This window comes from Podarcis muralis, chromosome 16 (genome assembly GCF_964188315.1).
Source record: "Podarcis muralis chromosome 16, rPodMur119.hap1.1, whole genome shotgun sequence".
NCBI lineage: Eukaryota > Metazoa > Chordata > Lepidosauria > Squamata > Lacertidae > Podarcis > Podarcis muralis.
Window position 1 is genome coordinate 34,897,494 of NC_135670.1, and position 18,426 is coordinate 34,915,919.

At 47.6% G+C, this 18,426-nt stretch overlaps 2 protein-coding genes across 20 annotated transcripts in view; one reads left to right on the forward strand and one right to left on the reverse strand.

The window, feature by feature from the left end:
* Window positions 1-18,426, forward strand: part of RIMBP2 (RIMS binding protein 2) — a 296,295-nt gene that overhangs the window by 75,836 nt on the left and 202,033 nt on the right. The window lies entirely within an intron of this gene.
* LOC144325854 (uncharacterized) overlaps window positions 1-18,426 on the reverse strand; it is a 37,385-nt gene that overhangs the window by 615 nt on the left and 18,344 nt on the right. The window contains exons 3-12 of the mRNA XM_077920606.1: window positions 2,682-2,945; window positions 2,536-2,567; window positions 2,269-2,385; window positions 2,020-2,099; window positions 1,795-1,897; window positions 1,605-1,688; window positions 1,265-1,369; window positions 895-946; window positions 720-809; window positions 535-617 (exon numbers count right to left, since the gene is read on the reverse strand). Coding sequence (XP_077776732.1) covers window positions 784-809; window positions 895-946; window positions 1,265-1,369; window positions 1,605-1,688; window positions 1,795-1,897; window positions 2,020-2,099; window positions 2,269-2,385; window positions 2,536-2,567; window positions 2,682-2,945 — 863 coding nt within the window. The 3' untranslated portion in view covers window positions 535-617; window positions 720-783. The remainder of the gene's footprint in view (window positions 1-534; window positions 618-719; window positions 810-894; window positions 947-1,264; window positions 1,370-1,604; window positions 1,689-1,794; window positions 1,898-2,019; window positions 2,100-2,268; window positions 2,386-2,535; window positions 2,568-2,681; window positions 2,946-18,426) is intronic.

An 18,426-nucleotide genomic window follows, 5' to 3' on the forward strand; every position in this document is an offset into this window, starting at 1 on the left:
ACACCTCAACACTACCAGCTTTCGCTAACTAACTAACCAACCAGGAGGAGGCCTGCAAAATGCCACCCAGCCATCTTAGGGACTCCACTCTGCATCTGTGTAGGGTTTACTCGGGAGCCTTTTCTTCCCCTGAAACCATCCCATGAGGCAGCGCAGGTTTAGAATCAGAGTTCTCCTTGATGGACGCCCTTCTGGGGGATGAACCCCATCGGCCCCTCACTTCCCTCTACAGCACGTGCACAAACAGCTTCCTCTGGATCTCGTCCGCTCCATCTGCTGGAGCCTGTCTTCTGACGCAGGGGAAAGTCCCTCACTCACCAAGGGTTTGAGATCCATTGGCTCCCCTCCCCTGGTTCCCCGGCCTCTTCTCCCTCTGACCCCTCCTCCTTGTCCGCTCCTCCACTCCCTGGGCTCTGAGACGTCTTCCCTTCCTGGTTCTCCAGCTGCTTCCTCCCACCATTCCTCTGTGCCCAACCAGTCCATGACATCGTTCCACCCCTTGTCCTCTGTCCACACAAGGCAGCTTCCCCCTACCTGATCTGGTCCCACAGCCACTGCTTCCCTTCTGTCCCCATGAAAAGATGGCGAAGGAGGTCTTGCCGGCATCATTCTGTCACCTGCAAGAGAAAAAAGTTAAGCAGGACGCCAGGAGTGCCTGCTTCTCTCACAGATGAAACAGGGCATCTCTAACTACAGATGGGCTTTTGAGAAAGTCTTACCTGCTGAGTGCATTTGAATGTTGGCCTCTCTCTGGTATCCAATGGAGTCCGAGGTCCACACTACCTATATATCTTCAATGATGATGTCATCTGGATGGAAGAGAATGAGAATGAAAATGAGATTTCCCCACAGGCCTTTAGTCAAAGGGCGCTGTCTCCAAGGTGTGGGGCTTACCTTCTTTTGGCTTCCGGCGGAAGCAAGCCAGTTCCGGCCGAATGACTGTCATCTGCAGAGGAAAGAAAAATTGGGGTCAGATGGGAGCAAGAGAGCACAGAAGCAGCGCCAAGTCAGGAAGGACGCGTCTCCCTCTGTCTTGGGCCCAATCCCTTGTTCCAGAGGACCTCCCTGGGCCCTGCAGCCTCCTGGGCAGAGGTGGAAGGGCAGCAGAAGGAAAGGGGGCAGGAAAAGCCTCTGGTCTCATCCTGACCCCCAGGGACACACCCCGCATCATCTGCACTAAAGATCACTTGGGGATGTGATCTTGGGGTGGGGGTGGGGGGTGGAAGTAACCAAAGAAATGAATAGAAGAAGGCAAGGTACTTACTCTGAGTTTGGGGTATTTCCGGGCAATGGCCAGCAGCAAAGAGATGCTGCTGGCTGCAAGTTGTTGAGCCTCCCCACTTTCCCCCAGGGCGTATCCTCTGAGGTCCTGCAGGAGGAAAGAGCATTTCAGAGTCAGGGGCCAATCTGGGCCAAAGCGGCCCCCCACTGCCCCCACTACAGAGTCCCTGGCACTTCTGGACCATGAGGGGTTGCCAGCTTTGGTCTTGTACCAAATTGGGGGCCAAACAGGCTCTGTGCCCCAGAAATGGGGCAGTCCATTGGGTAAGGGACGGGGGGGGGGGCAACCCTAAAACCACCCCAGATGCCATAGGGACACTTACACTGAGAAGTTGGAGGAGGGTGCCAGGGTTGGGGGCTTCCATAAGAAGACTGCCCAGCAGAAGCCGGTAGTGCCTCTTCAGTTCCTGCGGGAAAAGAGAGAAGAGAGTTTGAATGCTGGGTTGGATTCTGCAAGGGTGTGACGAAGAGGAAGAAAGAGAATGTGAAGGGAAGTCGAAACAAAGGACATACTTCTCTCTCCTCCTCCTCCTCCTTGGCCCCACACAGCACGGCCTCCAACATCCTGTGCAGGATGGAACTGACCATGTCAGAGGTGAATCTGGGCCTAATCGTGCTGCAGAAATGAAAGGGAGAGGGTTAGAGTCTCCCTAGCCCCCTTCTCCCTCCCACCTGCTCTTTCCCCCTGGAGTTCTGCCCCCCCCCCACAACCCCATCCACGCCAAAGACCCCACTCACCTTAGCTGGAGGAGGGCCTCCAAGGCAAGGGCCAGGGTCAGGGGCCGATCCCTGAAGTGCTCCAAGGGCCCCAAGATGTCCTGGAAGAGAACAGAGGAGGAAAATCAGCTCCGACCCCAAACACCAGGCTTGGCTTTGCAGGGGAATGGCAACCCCATGGCCTAAGCCGGCAGGGTCCTCCTCCCCACAGATGCACAACCCCTTCCCCCCACCTCCCCGTGGGGGTCCCTCACACCCCCCATCACTCACCAGAATTTTTTGGGCCGTCTCCTCCTTGGAGCACATCAGGGATCGGAGCCCCCTGAGCTCAGCTGCCTGGCAGCTGTTGATGACCCCCAGGATGTAGAGCTGTTCATCCTCTAGCAGCTGAAATGCAAAAGTCAGGCTGTCAGTTCCTCGTGAGGGGAGGACTTCTCCGCATCTGAGAGTGCAGAGTGTGGGGCAAAGAGCCCGGGGGGCAGCGGGGGGGCAGGTCTGAGGGATCCAGTCCCTGCTCTTGTTTTCTCCAATACTCACCCCTGGGGCTGGGATGCTGAATCGCAGCAGAACTGTAAACAGAAGGACAGGGGAAGAGGTGAGTCCTCTTTTGCATCCTTGGACTAGTCGCCCCCCATGCCCATCCCTGCCCTCCTCTGTCCAAAAACGGAGGGCCACTGGCTTACCTGGCGCCACGGGCTGCTCTGTGTCTGGCTGGGGGGCCACCCTGTGGCAGCGCCTGAAGAGGCGTCTTAAGCACCTGATCCTAGAAGAGATGAGCGGAAAGAGTGACTCAGATGCCGGCAGCCCCAATTCTTGGGGGGTGTTTGGGTGTGAGGAGGGGAGTCTGGAGAAAACAGTGAACCACTGCCGAATTGGCAGAACAGAAATACGTATGTGGAGCCTAATTGATCCTTGCCGGCCCACTCTGACCAATTCCTTCCATCTCTCTGCAGTTCAGTGACCTGAAGGGGCATCATCAGAGCCTGAAAGAGGCAGCCCAGAGCATGAAGGGCTGGCAGAGAGAGAAAGGAGGTCCCAAGTGCTCTGGGTTCAAGAGCTACCACCATGCCAGGACAATAGGGGGTACTCAACTTGGCTGGGAAAGAGGAACATGTATATATTTTACTTTATTTTACTTAATGGGTGTAAGGTGGAGGTCAGGTGAGGGACAGGGACAAACCAGATACTCAGGTGTCCGCCAGAAAAACCTCCCAGTTTGTGATACACCCACCCACCCACCCCCGGAGATGAAGAGAAAGGGATGCTACTTACAGTCTGCCCATGTCGTCCACAAAAACCCTAACTATTCCTCTATCTAAAAAATAAAAATATATACAGACTATGCACAGGTGTGCACAAAAAAACAAAAAACAAAAATATTAAAACAAAGAACAAAAAATAAAATAAAATAAATAAAAGTGTTAAAAGAAAAGAATAAAAGAAAATCAAAATAAATCAAATCAAATAAATCAAATGAAAGTAATAAATGAAATCAAAATCAAAATAAGAAAACCAAAAAGAACAAATCACTAAATCTCCGCTTACTCTCACCAACTGCCACCACCAACTGCCACCACCACCTCTCTCCTCTAACCTCTCCTCACTAACCCACAATGGCCGCCTGCAAGTCAGTGGCTTTTAAAGGAGAAGCAAGAGATGTCACAAAGGAGGGCGGGTCCTTGTCACCGTGGCAACCCCCCCACCAGGACCTGGCCCCACCTGGCCCCACCTGAGTGGTGATGCTCCTCTGTCAGAACTCGGAGGCACCTGTTGTTCCGCCTGCAGAATGCTCTGATCTCAAACTCTCTAGCCCTAAGACTGGCTCTGCCACGATAAATCCATTTGTTTCTAAGGTGCTTGGTGGCTCTCTTTTTCTACGTTTGCTGCGGGGGGCTTAATAATATCACTACCCTTCTGCACTCTGTGAATTAAGCAGGGCATGGATTTGCAAGCATTTGTAACTTCTGCCACATAATTTTCAGGTGGAACTCAAATCGGGAGAGAAAAGGGTAAATGCAGCCTGCGCTTTCCATGTGGGGGGCACATTTCGTGGTGCATGCAAGTTTAACGGTGGGCCATAACATTAAAGGCAGGCGCGGTGGGGACCTGTCCGGCCTAAGTGGGGAAAGGAACCATCAAATTCGCTCATAAAACCTCTCTGGCATGGGAGCACATGAATTCCAGAGCCATGGGCACATGAATGCTTCAGAGTCTGTTGTTTTTCTGCGAAATTCACATTTGGAAATATGCCCAGTCGACTGCAAAGAGCACATACCTGCTTCTTTCCAAAGGAGTGCTAAAATCAATTACCGTAACAAGTCTCCAAAGAGGGAGGCCTGTTCCAGTCCCCACCTCAGATAGTCTCAAAAGGCGAGGAAGCCAGTGCAAATTTATCAGCAATTTCAGCAGAAGTTTTTTTTTTAAAAAAATAATATTTATTAAAAGTTTAAAGATTACAGAAAAAAGAAAAAAAAGAAAACAACACAAAAAATCAACAAAACACACACTACAATACATAAAAAAGAAAAAAGGTACATAAAAACCAATACAACAATACAACAACAACAAAAAACAACACAGATCCCATATTCCATATCTTTATCTTTCATTTGCTTGTTTCATTGACCTCCTCACACCTCCCTTTTTGTGTTCTAGTTTAATTAATTGTTTCAGCAAATTCTTTCCATCTTTCTCAATTTTTGTTGAGTAATTTATCTTAACAGTCTAACCTATTAATTAACTCAGCAAATCCTTTCCATCTTTCACTATATTCTGTTATTCAATTTGCCTTAATTTATTTTAACCTTATCTTACCATAAAATACCTTCTTCTCAGTCATCAAATCCATCTTCTCATGCATCTGCTCCAACAAAGCACTTGTCTTGCAAAAAGCAAGCACCAAAACTTCCTCCAAACACATTTTTATTCAAGGTCAAGAGACTGGTCCCACGATCTTAATCTCCCAGCTGTAAAATCCCCAAGTAGACTGCAGCAACAATTTAACAAGCTCCCTCTAGAGGAGACAATTTCTATTTGTATCCATCTTTTTAAAGCAAGTCCAACAAAGGAAAGTTACTTTCATTTTTCAAATATTTTGTTTCTTTTGAATGCAAAAGGCAACATTGGAATCAGTTTGTTTCTCTTTTTTAGCTATCTGTCAAAAATGTACCATTCACAGTCAATGAACATCCCCAAAAATTTCTGTCTCTGACACCCCGTTCCCAGGTTTGAGACGGTGGAAACTTATCTTTCTTTACTCTCTCTCTCCTGTAGGCTTGAACAGTCAGAGTCCCCCCCCCTTTTCTCCTGCTTCCAAGGGAGTTTTGGTGCTTATAAATGAAGGAAATTTAGACCTTTACTAAACAACTTTCCAGACTTTAGCTTGCAAGGTTTTTGCTTCAGTCTATTTACAAAAGCGGAAGGCGGACTTCCTGTTTTAAACCTTCCCGCTTCGGTGCCAAATTAAGATGTTTCTTAATCCAATTTTCCGTTTCTACTCACGGGTACTTGTTTAGAGTCCAATTGTCCACAGGAAAAAGTCAGTGCTCTCCGGCAACGGCTGTGCGGCTTCACTCTGCAAAAGTAGAAGTCGATTCAAAACACCCCATAAAAGGGTTTCCCTGCGAGTAGGGGGGGGGGTGCTCCTGGTGTCAGCCGAATCCCACGTTCCCAGGCTTCGTCCACCTGGGATTTTGAAGGGTCTCCACCTTCGCCGCGGCGGCAAGACCCGATTTTTGCGGAGCGGGTTCCTCCCGGTTAGAGGAACTCCACCATTGCCGATGGCGCTAACCCGGAAGTCCCCCAATTTCAGCAGAAGTTGTGTCTCAAGAGTGCAGCAGCTAACTTTTGGCTGACCAAAATTCTGGCACCTTGGCTGAGTGTCCTGGAGCATGCACAGAAATCCTTGACCTCCAAGGGGGATGTAGCATTTCAAAGACCGCAGGGCAAATGTGCTCCTGAGCATATGCTGGTGAGGTGTGGGGAACCTTTGGCCACCCCAGCTCTTGCTAGACTGCAACTCCCATCAACTCCAGCAAGCAGGAGTTCAGCAACATCTGGAGGGCCAGAGGTTCCCCACACCTGAGCTAGGGACTGTGCAGGTATCTGTGGATTCTGGAGTCCCAGAATTCGCCTTAGGTATATTTTTTTCCATGGATGTTAGTGACTTCACCTGCCTGATGCTGCATAGGAAGTGACCTAGGATGAGATGGCTGGCAGGAACTCATGCTATGGCCTGGCTGACTTGCTTGCACAGTAAACGGGAGACGAGTTCTCAGTGTGTAATCTGAACAGAGTGAAGAACAGTAGCAACTTCCCCAAATCTCTTGCTAAACAGCAAAACTCTGTATTGCTGCGTCTGCCTGCTGGCCTTCACAGCAGAAAGCCATTCGTACTTCTGCCTCTGTTCTGGTCTCTGAATGGAAGCATGGTTCGTATCCCACTACTGACACCAGTGTCTGTTGACCTTAGCTGTGGATTCCAGAGTTTTGCAGGAATGGGTAACTTAGCAGCATTTTAAATAGCTCTTGTAAAGTTGGAAAGGACCACAAGTGTCATCTAGTCCTGAAATGCAGGAATCCTTTTGCCCAACATGGCATGGCTTCCACCCTGGGATTAAGAGTCTCATGCTCTACAAACTGAGGTGTATGTTCTGATTTAAAATAAAAATAAATTCAGCTGATCTTAAGAAAGACCCTCAGCTGTTCATTGTTGGTTGACACTGCAGGGGTGTGTGAGAGACAGTACAGATCCTCCAAATGTCTCTACTTTCCAGGCACACTCCCGGATTTACAGAAGCCATTCTGGTTTCTGATTTGATCCTGGAAGGTCCCGCTTTTCCTTAGGACGCCCCTATTTCCATCAGAGAAATGTTGGAAGGTGTGGTATGATGTCCCTGTTTTGATCAGAGAAACGTTGTGAGGGCATGGAGTTGTGTGATCCTGGAGCCAAGAAAGATCAAGTAACTATGCAACCTTTAGAAGGCAGCTGAAGGCAGCCCTGTGTAGGGAAGTGAGTAATGTTTTCTTAAGTTTTTATGTATGTTGGAAGCCGCCCAGAGTGGCTCCGACAGCCTTGGTCAGATGGGTGGGGTATAAACAAAATATTGATTATAATCATTATCTTCTTATATCATTAATATTATAATATTATCAAATATTATTATTATTGTTATGAGAATTTTAAGGTCTTACATATATAAAATAAATGTCCATAAATGTACCAAGCACACACACACACACACACACACACACACACACACGAACCACCTGTCTGAAGCCCACAGAAAAAGTCCTGAAAGCATTTTGTCCCTCCCAAATTTACCTCAAATATTATCTCCCCATTGTCTCTTTGATCACAAATCCTGTCTTAAGGGCACATTTAAGATATGAATATGGTGAGCCTGTGACCTGGATTCAGGAATTAAGTAGTTATCATCACAAAAGAATAGCCAGGCTCTCCAGGTAAACCCACCCACAGGTTTCCTGCTGGCCCCTTCTCTGATGTATGTATGATGTATTGGGGGTGGTCTTGGGCTACACCCCTCCTGTGATGTATGTATGGGGCTGGTCTTGAGCTCCAGGGCGGGGAATTTCAAAAGTTTCTAAGTATAGGAGTTTGCCCACCATTGTTCTGTGTCCCTCTCCCCCTTTGTGCATGTGGGGGGAGCACCCTGTTGCAACAGCTTTGAGAAAGATCAGGCTTACTAGGTGCTTTGCTTCTCAATATTCTCTGGTTGGTCTCTGTTATTTTCTCCTACCGATAGAGAACCTACTAAAGGACTCTATATGGGCTCTTGGGTACACCTTAAGGGAAAAGGAGCAGTTTTTTCCCTCATAACTGGTCTTTCATGTTGCAAACACTTTTGCCAATTTCAAGCCCCACCCCCCAAAAAATGTAAGGGGTTTTAAGGGTTTGATGAGCTAGTCTAATACAGCTTCTTAGGGTCTGTTTGAGTTCCTGGGTGTGTAGCCAGAAGTTGAAGCAGTTTTGAGGAGACCTAGTATGTTTACACAGGCAGGGTTGAACTGGGGCAGCAGCGGTGGTATCCTGATCTTTCTGATTTTCTTTCTTACCCCCCTGTTTTGTGTGGAGAAGGATTTACATAACACCTTTCACCTTGTGGCTGCAGAGCTTGCCTGTAAATATTTAAGCGACGGCTCAGCTTTCAGCCTGACTATACCAATGACAGAGATCAAACATTTTCTGACCTTTTGTTAATCTTCTCTGTGAAACCAGAGGATGCCCTCGGTCTCCTTTTAGTGCTTGGAGAAAGGAGGTGGCATATTTGGGGAAGGAGGAGGGCAGCCTTTCCTGCGCTGGCTGCCTTCACAAAATGCAGAGAAAGCATTAGGTGCTTCAGAAGGTCACATGCCTGTACCAATAAATATAAAGGGTTTGTCAAGTGGTGTAGCTAGTTTGGAATGCCATAACTCAGGGGTAGGCAACCTAAGGCCCAGGGGCCGGATGCGGCCCAATCGCCTTCTCAATCCGGCCCGCGGATGGTCTGGGAATCAGCGTGTTTTTACATGAGTAGAATGCATAGCTGTCAACTTACAGATTTGAAAACAAGGGACCAGCATATTGAAAATAAGGGATCAGCAGCCAAAATAAGGGATTTTGCTATTGTAAAGAGTTACATACATTGGTAGGATTGACAGATGCTGTCAATCCAGCATGAGGCGGTTGCGGCATGGCCCTTCTGCGTCCCTCCCCATCCCCTCCTCTTCCTCCTCCCTCAGGCCGCCTCCTCAGCTGCCACCACCGCTGCTGCCTCCGGGCTCGTGGGCAGTGTGGGCGAGAGTCTCTCTCCCTCCCCCCTCTCTCTTGGGCAGGGAAGGGCCGATGGAACTCCTCGCACCAGGACGACGGTGCCATGATCTCTCTCACACGCAGCGGAGGACCCCGAACCGCTGCTTCCCTCCCGAACCGGGCAAGCATGAAACCCGGGAAATTTAAGGGACATCATCAATAAAGGACAGCAGCGGGACACGGCGCTGGGATAAGGGAGTTTCCCGCCAAATAAGGGACGGTTGACAGTTATGGTAGAATGTGTCCTTTTATTTAAAATGCATCTCTGGATTATTTGTGGGGCATAGGAATTCATTCAGAGTTTAAGAACAATGCAGCCTGACTCCCCTGCTCAGCGCCTGAGGGCCCCAGTCCTGCCACTCAACACCTGGCCTAGGGCAGGGCCTGACGGGTTCCATAAAGGACTGCTGCCACTGCTGCTGCTGGGCAGAGAGGGCTCCATTTTTGTTTTTGTTCATTTTTTAAATTGCTGTTATTTTTTACCTATGTCATTTTAAACTGTGATATTAATGCTGTATTCTCAGTTTTAGATTTTGATTTATGAGGAATTTGATTTCCATTTGGATGTGTAGCTTTTTTATGTGGTTTATTTATTGTTTATGACTTTTGTAATTATGTAAATCTTGTCATGTTGTAAGCTGCCTTGAGCATTGTTTTTTTTAACTATGGAAAGATGGCATACAAATAAAATGATGGTGATAATGAGGATGATGATGCAGTGTTTCTGAAACCTCCCTCCACTGTGGACCACTTCTGACCACTTTAAAATTGCTGGTGGTCTCAGAGGACCACTTAATAAACTCCCACCCATCCACGCAGCAGTGGCATTATCATCAAAACCAACAGTGTATTGTGAAAATAATGGGCCTTAGACCTAGGCTTGGCCTTGCTGTTGTTATTTGAGAAGCAAATTAAGATATGTTATTCAAGCCATTAATAATCCATTTCCTGTTAGCAGCCCACATGGAGATCACATTCTTATGGATAAAAGATGGTTAACTATGCAAAACTAGTACGAGAGAGTCTGGAAGGTTTTGCTTGTAGACAAGTATAACTGCAGAATAGTCAAAGGCAACATTAACCAGAGATGAATTTCATGATGACTGTTCTCCCTTCATTACTTTTATTAATGCCTCACCAGAAGAACCTAGATCACTGGTGTTCAACTGGTGGGCCTGATCCAAGGTGGGCCAAAACTGCCACCATGCAAATATATGTTAAAAGATTAAGAATTGGGTCCCCAAATGCAAGTTTGGATGAAAGGTGGATCCTGGGTATGAAAAGGTTGAAGACACCTGACCTAGACCAACTGTTCATTTTCCTTTTTGGAGAGGTATGCTATCCTGGACTTTATCTCAACATTACAAATTTCTTTGTTCATATATCATACAAGTGACTCCCTCCAAGGTTTAAAAAAGGTGGTGGTTAGCATTGCAAGTCTGCTGCTGCAATCAATCTTGTATGCCTGGCATTTATAGAATATAATATATTCTTTCCGATGTGTGTAATGAGGATGCAATATTCACCTGTGCATTTTCTCTCTCTTGACCTTTGGAATGTTTTGATTGGTTTGTATTGGTTTATCGGCTTTGTCCATATTAAAAAAAGTTAATAATAATAATAATGTCCAACAAAATATTAAGAAAACCATGGTTTTAATCCTTTAACTGGAACATTTTTAGCGTGTGTGGAGATCTGTAGACTGAGCTAGTGCTGCATTATGAAAAGGCTCCAAGCCAAAGCCTGCTTGATGAACCCAACCTTTATCAAAGTGGTCTCAGCGAGGAAATGTAAATAAAATAGTCGGGCCAAGTACAGATATTATTAATTGTTTCACAGCCCTTTTCGCCAACCAGGGGCAAGCGAAGGCGTCGTGACACCCAGGGCGACAAACCGCTATGTACAGTGCCGCTACGTACAGTACATAGCGATGCTGCACATGTGCTGTACATAGCGGTTTGCTGGCACCACCGCTCCAGCGCTGTATGGACTATGCCGGGATCCTCTGATAGTGGCTGCAGCTGCGCATGGAGGATGCTCCGTTCGTGGCTGTAGCGACGGTGAAGGGACCCCACCACCATCCATACGGCACTCAAGCTCAGGTGCCGGCAAACCACTATGTACAGCGCATGTGCGGTGTCATTATGTACAGCGCATGCGGTTTCCCACCGGCGCTGGGATCCTCTGCTCACGGCTGCAGCCGCGAACGGAGGATCCTCCACATGCAGCTGCGGCGCCGCGGTGGCTTCTCACGCCACAGCGAGCCCCCCGGGGTGCCTTCTTGTCACCTCCCCCCCCCAGACATGGAACCCAGGGTGCACCGCCCCCCCCCCCCGATTGCGACGCCACTGTGGCCAACCACAGTTTGAGAACTTCTGACCCCAGTGCAATGTTTTGGTACATGTGGATGTGCATTTTGAAGTAGCCATTTCAGCCTATCCTAGCTTCGTCCTTGTCTCATGATGGTGCCCCATGGTTACCAAAGGAGCTTAATCTTGTTTTTATAGTAGGGGGAAAGGAGCTTTGGTAAATAGGAGGGGGTTGCTGAACTCCTATCTCTGTAAGTGGCCTATGTTCTGTAGGTAAGGACAGCCAAGTCCCCCAATTTATTCACAGCTGACGAAGCTTTGAACTAGCCCAAAGTCACCCATTAAGCGTCATGGGTGAGTGGGGGGGGGGGTTGAACCCTGGCCTCCCAGGTCCAACTCTAACCACTATACCTCACTGAGCCTCTCTGACTTTCTCTGGAGGTGCAGCAGTTGGTGTCCAATCTACACATTAGTCTGACAGGTGAACATCAGGTTGATTTGTATGAGAATCTTCAGAGACCCCTTGTACTCTTTCTATCTGTCTCTGCTAAGACAGAAGCTGTATTTTGATATATCTAGGGTGGAACTCACACAGGTCAGAAGGCAGCAACAGCAGAATCCTATTATTTTCAAGCACACTCCACCGCTGTCATTATTTATTGCGCAGGGCAAGTTTACTCCTTGTTGTTGTTTTTGCAATGGGAAATGAAAGCCCCTCATGGAAAATGTATACATCAGAGACATCTCTGGAGTGGGTGAAGAAGAGTTCGGTCAATTCTGCTCTCAAAGCTTCCTTGTTTGGGGAAATTGTTATTCTACAGCTGTATGGTGAGTCTCCTTTGAAGTCAGGGGGAATGCACCATTGAACCTTCGCTGAAGGAATTGCTGGTTTATTTGCTTGAAAGGATCTCTGGGATGGATGGCGGGGGCTGCCAAAAGTGTTAGGGCGCGAGTCATGTTTCTGCCTTGTAGCTGAGTTGCTCTGCAGTAGCTTCTGGAGAGATGTAAGGGAGCTCTTTGACCAAAATGTGATTTTTGTAGAATAATACTTTTTGCTTTGAGGACAGGTGTATCGATTGTTGGTGTACATGAGAGCTAGAGGACTGTACTATAGCCACCCATATTGTTACTAGGGCTGTCACCTAACTGGGAAAAATACTGCCCTCCCCCTGAACAGTACTTTTTCCATATGCCCCATTCCTAGAAGAGGAGAGAAGTGGTTTGGTCTGGGTGAGGTGTGCTGTGGCACCTGGGGCCAATTGGCCAATGGGGGAAGTTAATGGTTAGAATTAGTTAGGGGGTTGTGCTAATAACGCCAAGGTTGCAGGTTCAGTATGGGACAGCTGCATATTCCTGTTAGTTTCTGTTTTGCCACTGAGCAGCTGCTTGGAGTCACAGGACTCTGTTTACATTGCAGGACTTCCAGACTGTTGGAAGTCTCATGGGAGAAGAGAGACGGGATGTGACATTAGTGGTTTCCTGTTTCCTTTATTCCTTTGTTCCTTTGTTCAGTTGCTCTCTGCTTTCATAGAGAGAGGATGTGTTTTTTTGTCTGCGCAGTAAGGATAATAAAACTCTTTGCAATGTAGCCCAAACCTCTCGTCTCTTTCCTGTGCTGGAAACTCTGCTGAACGTGGAATGTGCCTTGGAGCCTTATCCAAGGTTCAGGTCGTTAAACACGTCGGGAGGTGATTCCGAAGGACTCGGGGGAAGAAAATGAGCTTTATCAGCTTGGCTGAGCGGAGATCCTGACATTTTCTGCACTGGAGGGGGCTGGACTAGATGGGCTTTGGGGTCCCTTCCAACTCTACAATTCTATGATTCTATGATGTGCTGATGTGGCGTACTTGCGGATAGGCCATGTTGGCCCCTGCCAAGTGCACAGGCCTGGGGGTGCAAACCCCACACCTTTCCACTCTGGGCTTTTTAGTCACTCTTGAGAGTTGAGTAGGAATTTGTGTGGGGAGCTCTGACCGGCCTTTGGACTCACCTTTCATTTGCCTACTTTGGAGAGGCAGTTTTGCAATTTGGCTCGCCTGGCATTTCCTCCGAGCAGGTAACAGGCTTGAAAAAACAGCTGCTTGAAGACCTGAGGCATTATTGGGCTATAGCGCTGCTCAGCCACCTACTTCTGGCTAGTCTTTGTGGGTACTGGGGATGCCCTTTACACCTGGAAAGCCCACCTAGGTGAACGCCGGCCAGCAGGGCTGCACCACACCTGTCAGGCTCAGCCCCAAGGTGTGTGCTGTAGCAGGAGAGCTTTCTTCTAAACCTTGCTGCATGGCCACAGCGTGCAGCCCAGGAGATTGGGGGGACGGAACCCTCCCCATTTATTACAAAATCGCCTGCCCAGACAAATTTAATTTGGTTGGTTCAGACTGGTTTGTTCAGTTTGTTGCAGATCCTCTAACGTGTTTTGCTTACGAAATGAAACCTGTGTCTCAAAAGGCTATTTGTCCTGACGCTTCTTTGGTGTGTTGGCAAAGCCTCTTTGCTGACTTAAAGGAACAGAATCTGCATATGCTCTCAGTGCCCTGCCCCACCTCACTCTGAGTGTGACCATCTTTTATCCTTCCTCTGTTGTCGCTGCCTGTTTGCTTGCCATTCCTTCTGTGCTTGCAATTCACGATCCCTCCAAGAGGGAAAGCTGCTACCTCCTCCACCTTGCGTGGCGAGTTCCCGCCCCCCACCAGGATAAATAAAGACACAAGGCACCATAGTTTAAGGTTAAATGGGCGAATTAGGTCACAACTTTATTGACGGGACTAGCTGGCGAAAAGAGGGCGAGCCCCCTCTGCGCCGGCCCTAAATAGGGCAGGCCACCCCCCCCCCAGCCGATTGGCTGGCTGGGGGGGAAGACACGGCCGGGATTCCCCTGCTCTCGCGGGGGCTGAAACCAGCCCCTGCTCATGTGGGGGTGGGCATGAAGCCCGCAACCCCACCTCCTGGGCAGGCTGGAAGTGGCTTTGCTCTTTCCCTTGCTTGCTCATTCAGAGAAGGTGGGTAAACTCTGTGCAGAGGACTCTTCTGCAGGTGAGAAGTGGATTTGGGAGCGGATGGCAGCATTCCACCACTCTGCATCGATTGATCAGCTCTTCTGCATAAATCTTCCCTGTGATCCCTAACTTACATTTTATCGGTGCATGCTGGCTTGGGGAATGCAGGGGAGCTTGACAGCCCATGGAGATGAAGTGATGGGGGGTGAGATGGGCCTGCTGACCCCAGTCTTATTATTATTTTATTTCAACCTCTATGCAATTCCCTTTGCTCAAGCAGTTTTCAACAAAACAAAGATCAAGATACGTAAAATAATGCAATCCTTAAAAACGCATAATGAATCAAAGAAGGACAATTACAACAGCAGTCGGATTATCTGCTCCAAACACCCACTGTTTAACTAACTGCCTAAAACCATAGAGAGAGATGGGGCTAGGCACAGCTCAATAGGTAGGGAGTTCCAAATATGAGGAGCCACCACCATTAAATGCCACATTTCTTCCCATTTGCTCAAGGCAGAGCAAATGGTTCTCTTCCTACCCACCCTGTTCTATCTCCACAACAACCTTGTGAGGTAGGTTGGACCGATAAAGAGGGACTGGCCCCAAGTTACCCGGTGAAGTTTGCAGCCGAACATGGGTGTTATGTACTGAGTTGAATAGGATCCAAAAGGCAGCAGTCTGATTGGTCCTAGAACAAATAGGATTCAGAATGCAGCAGTCTGATTGGTCCTAGAACAATGGGGTCCAGAATGCAGCACTCTGATTGGTCCACAGGAGCCACCCAATCCAGCTCCAGGTGGAAGTGAATCCGCAACCTGATTGGCCTACAGGAGAACACCGGAATTAGCCAATTACGTGAGGCCCATTGTGTAAATAATGTATATAAAGCAGACATTCTGGGGGAACTTTCATTCCTCCTCACTACTATGAGCTGATTAAAGAGCATGAAATCCACGCTCAACTCTGAGTATATTTCACTGAGTCTCTCCAGTCTAGTCCAGCTCTGTCAACATCACAACACCTGACTCCTGATTATCCCAAGAATTGTATCTGCACTGAGCCCGATAGAAGGTGGCTTGGTACAGCTTGGCTGGGTGTGATTCAGTATCTGCAGGAGGAGAACAAACAAGCAAAACAAAGCCCTCAATGGCTATTTTCAAGCTTTGCCTCTTGTACATTTGATTAAGAGTGTGTGAAGGTGCCTCATTATTGACAAATTACTGCTGCTCCTGTCTTCAAAACCCTAGGAAACTTCTTATCTGCCAGCAGGAATGTCAGAATTTTAATGCACTTTCTGCCTGTGTGTTTGGGTTTAGTGTAGTTGCTATGACATACATGAAGACATTTGCTGAGCTCATTCAAAGGGATTTTTGTGTTGGGAAAATGCTGCCTGAAATCTCTTATCTGTATGCCTCCCAGGGATGCACGGCTCTTTCATCCATCGCTAGTGGATTCTCACTTGCCTTCTCTTTATTTTAAAGGGGGGAAATGATCTAAATCTAATGTGAAATGTGTGAACAATGGCTTTGTTTGAAAAATGGCTTCCTTCTCTCTGTGCTTCTTTTTTTGTACTTAATATAGTGATACTTTTGCTTAAGGGGAAAAATAGGTGTTAGATAGGCAGCACTGATGATCTGGGGTCTCCAAAAGATTAGATTAATTTTTGGCTTTTCTGGCGGAAGAATTGAGGTCAGGATTCAGATACCAGCAATACGATCATTATCTTTTTACTCTCTCTTTTTCTTTTGTGCAGGGCATCCTCAATAGCTCAAAAAGTGACAGGAACCACAAGCAATGTGGAATGCTTTCTAGCATACATAACATAAATACAAGCACCAGGCTGGACCATTAAATCTTCTAGTCTAGGTTTGTTCAGTTTGTGGCCCACTAAGACACAACAAGCCAGGGTCCAGGCTGCTGGTTCTGGGATGGCAGGGGTGCAAGCTTTCATCCCAAGTGGGACAGAAGGAGTTTTGCAGAATGGTCAGGGATCAAGTTCTGAGGTGGCAGAAGAGGCAAGAGAGAAGGCGCTGAGGCCCGGGTTTGGCAACCTGGTTCCCTCCAGCTGTTTTGGATTTCCATCATCCCTAGTCACCTCCATGCTGGCTGAGGCTGATGGGAATTGTAGTTCAAGACTTCTGGAGACCACCATGCAGCCAAAAGCTGGCTTAGGCAATGTCCTCACACAAGAGACAAGTTGATTCGGCTGAGGAGCCTGACCTTATTTTCATGCAAAATATGAAGGGTATCATACAGTGTTCTTTGCTTACGCAACAGCTACATTGGAACTGCAAATGATGTGTGTGTGTTTATTTTGCAGCAGACTGCCTTGTGCTTTCTTCCGAAGCAATTCCACCATTGCATTCTCCTTTTAAAAAGCATTTATATATAGCAGGGTGGCTGCTTTCCTCTTTCCTGTTCCAGCATGACCTCGAAATAGTTTGCCAAATGCCAGTGGAGCCACAGATCATTAGAATAGCTAAAAGAACAAGCGGTTGCATCGCTTTTGCAAAGGCCGCCTCTGCTTCTGGAAGGAAGCCATCGAGTTGGCACTGAGCTTCTTGGATGAGACAGCTTCACCTTTGCCCTTGCACCTCGCAAGATGCCGCGGGGCTTTCTGTCCCGAAAGATGGCATTTTTGTGGCAGTGCGCATAGACAAGTAACAAGCAGCATGCAGCTTTACCTCATCGGCTGTGTCAGCGGTTCTGCCCTTGCAGCCTCTTCCTCAACCTCTGACCTCTTTGCCTGCCTTGCCTCTTTTGATCCCATTGGCTGATCTACTTTGTGTGTCACAGAGAACCTTTTTCACTCTCCGGTCTGTGTTTAGCAAAGCTGCTCTGATGTCACAGTAGACTTTAAGACTGGCAGCTGAGCTGAGCTGCTAACTGGGAACTGCATATTCTTTTAGATTTAGAATTTCAGGGCTCTCAGGCAACTCTTATTAAATGAGGACAGAGCAACAAGTACTTTGTGGTACTATGCGATCCTCTGTTCCACTACATCCAGTTCCACAGTTTACCGTAGTTTTCTGTGTATAACATGCCCCCGTGTATAAGACGACCCCTATTTTTTGGGACTCGAAATTAAGGAAATGGGGGGAGGTTGCCCAGAGTTGTTAAGCTTTTTTTTTGGGGGGGGGGGGAATTGCCCAGAGATTGCCCAGACACCAATCACCAGCCCATTCATCACTGACAATCTCCTGCTCATGGCTGCCACCAATCACACATCCCCCCTTTGCACTATCCGTGTATAAGACGACCCCCAAATTTTAGCATTTGACTATAGGGGGGGGGAACCACACTCATCTTATACACAGAAACATTTGGTATTCTCTTCCGAGTGCTTAACAGACAATCCAGTTGTTAACAATCTTTTATTATTTACTGTTTTTATTTCACAGTACAAAGTTCCAAGGGGTGGCCAAAATCCCTCAAGGTTCTTGCTCTCCGTCTATTTTCAGGCAAAGTCCTTAGTTATAAAATAAATCCATCGCAAAGAGGTATCTTTAAAGTCCACTCTTCCCGAAAACTTTGCATTCCATTGCTTTAGGGGAGGGTTGATAACGCAGATCCCAAAGAAAAAAACATGACTTAAAATATTGCCTCCCCTCCCCTCCTTCCACCACTTGAATAAAGCAGAAATTAGCATCTTTCGTTCTTTCCGAACCTTTCCAAACAGATGATTTTCTCCTGCAGCACAAATCAGGATCTTTTCAGAGGGATGCCTCTTTGCTTGCCAATTACCGCTGCATAAGACGCACCTGACCATAAGATGCACCTAGTTTTTAGAGGAGGAAAACAAGAAAAAAACTATTCTGAACGAAACAGTGGATGTGTGATTTTTGTGGTTCATGTTGTGGCCACAGACATGTGATTTGATGGTGAGTTTGGGGTAGCCCAATGCAAAAATCCTGAGAATCCGTGTGGATCCGTGCTTTGTAACCAGGTTTTTGCGCCATTGCGGCTCCATGCAACAGTGGGTGCGTGATTTTTTTTGGTGCAGGCTATAGCCATGGACATGCTATGTGATCTGATGGTGAATTTGGGATGACCCAATGCAAAAATCCTGAGGATCCATGTGGATCCATGCTTTGTAACCACGCTTTTGCTTGCGAATTACGGTATGTCCAAATTCAAAGGTATTCTGCAGCTCACCACGATCCCTTGCAGGGGCTGTTCTTGGATGGAGCCATTGAGCCCAGTGCCCTCACCTTTTTGTCCTGGAGACAGGGATTTCTACCCCTGCTCACAGACCAAAAAAAAAAAAAAGAGAAAAAAAGAGAAAAAAGGCACTAACGGATGGTTGTGGG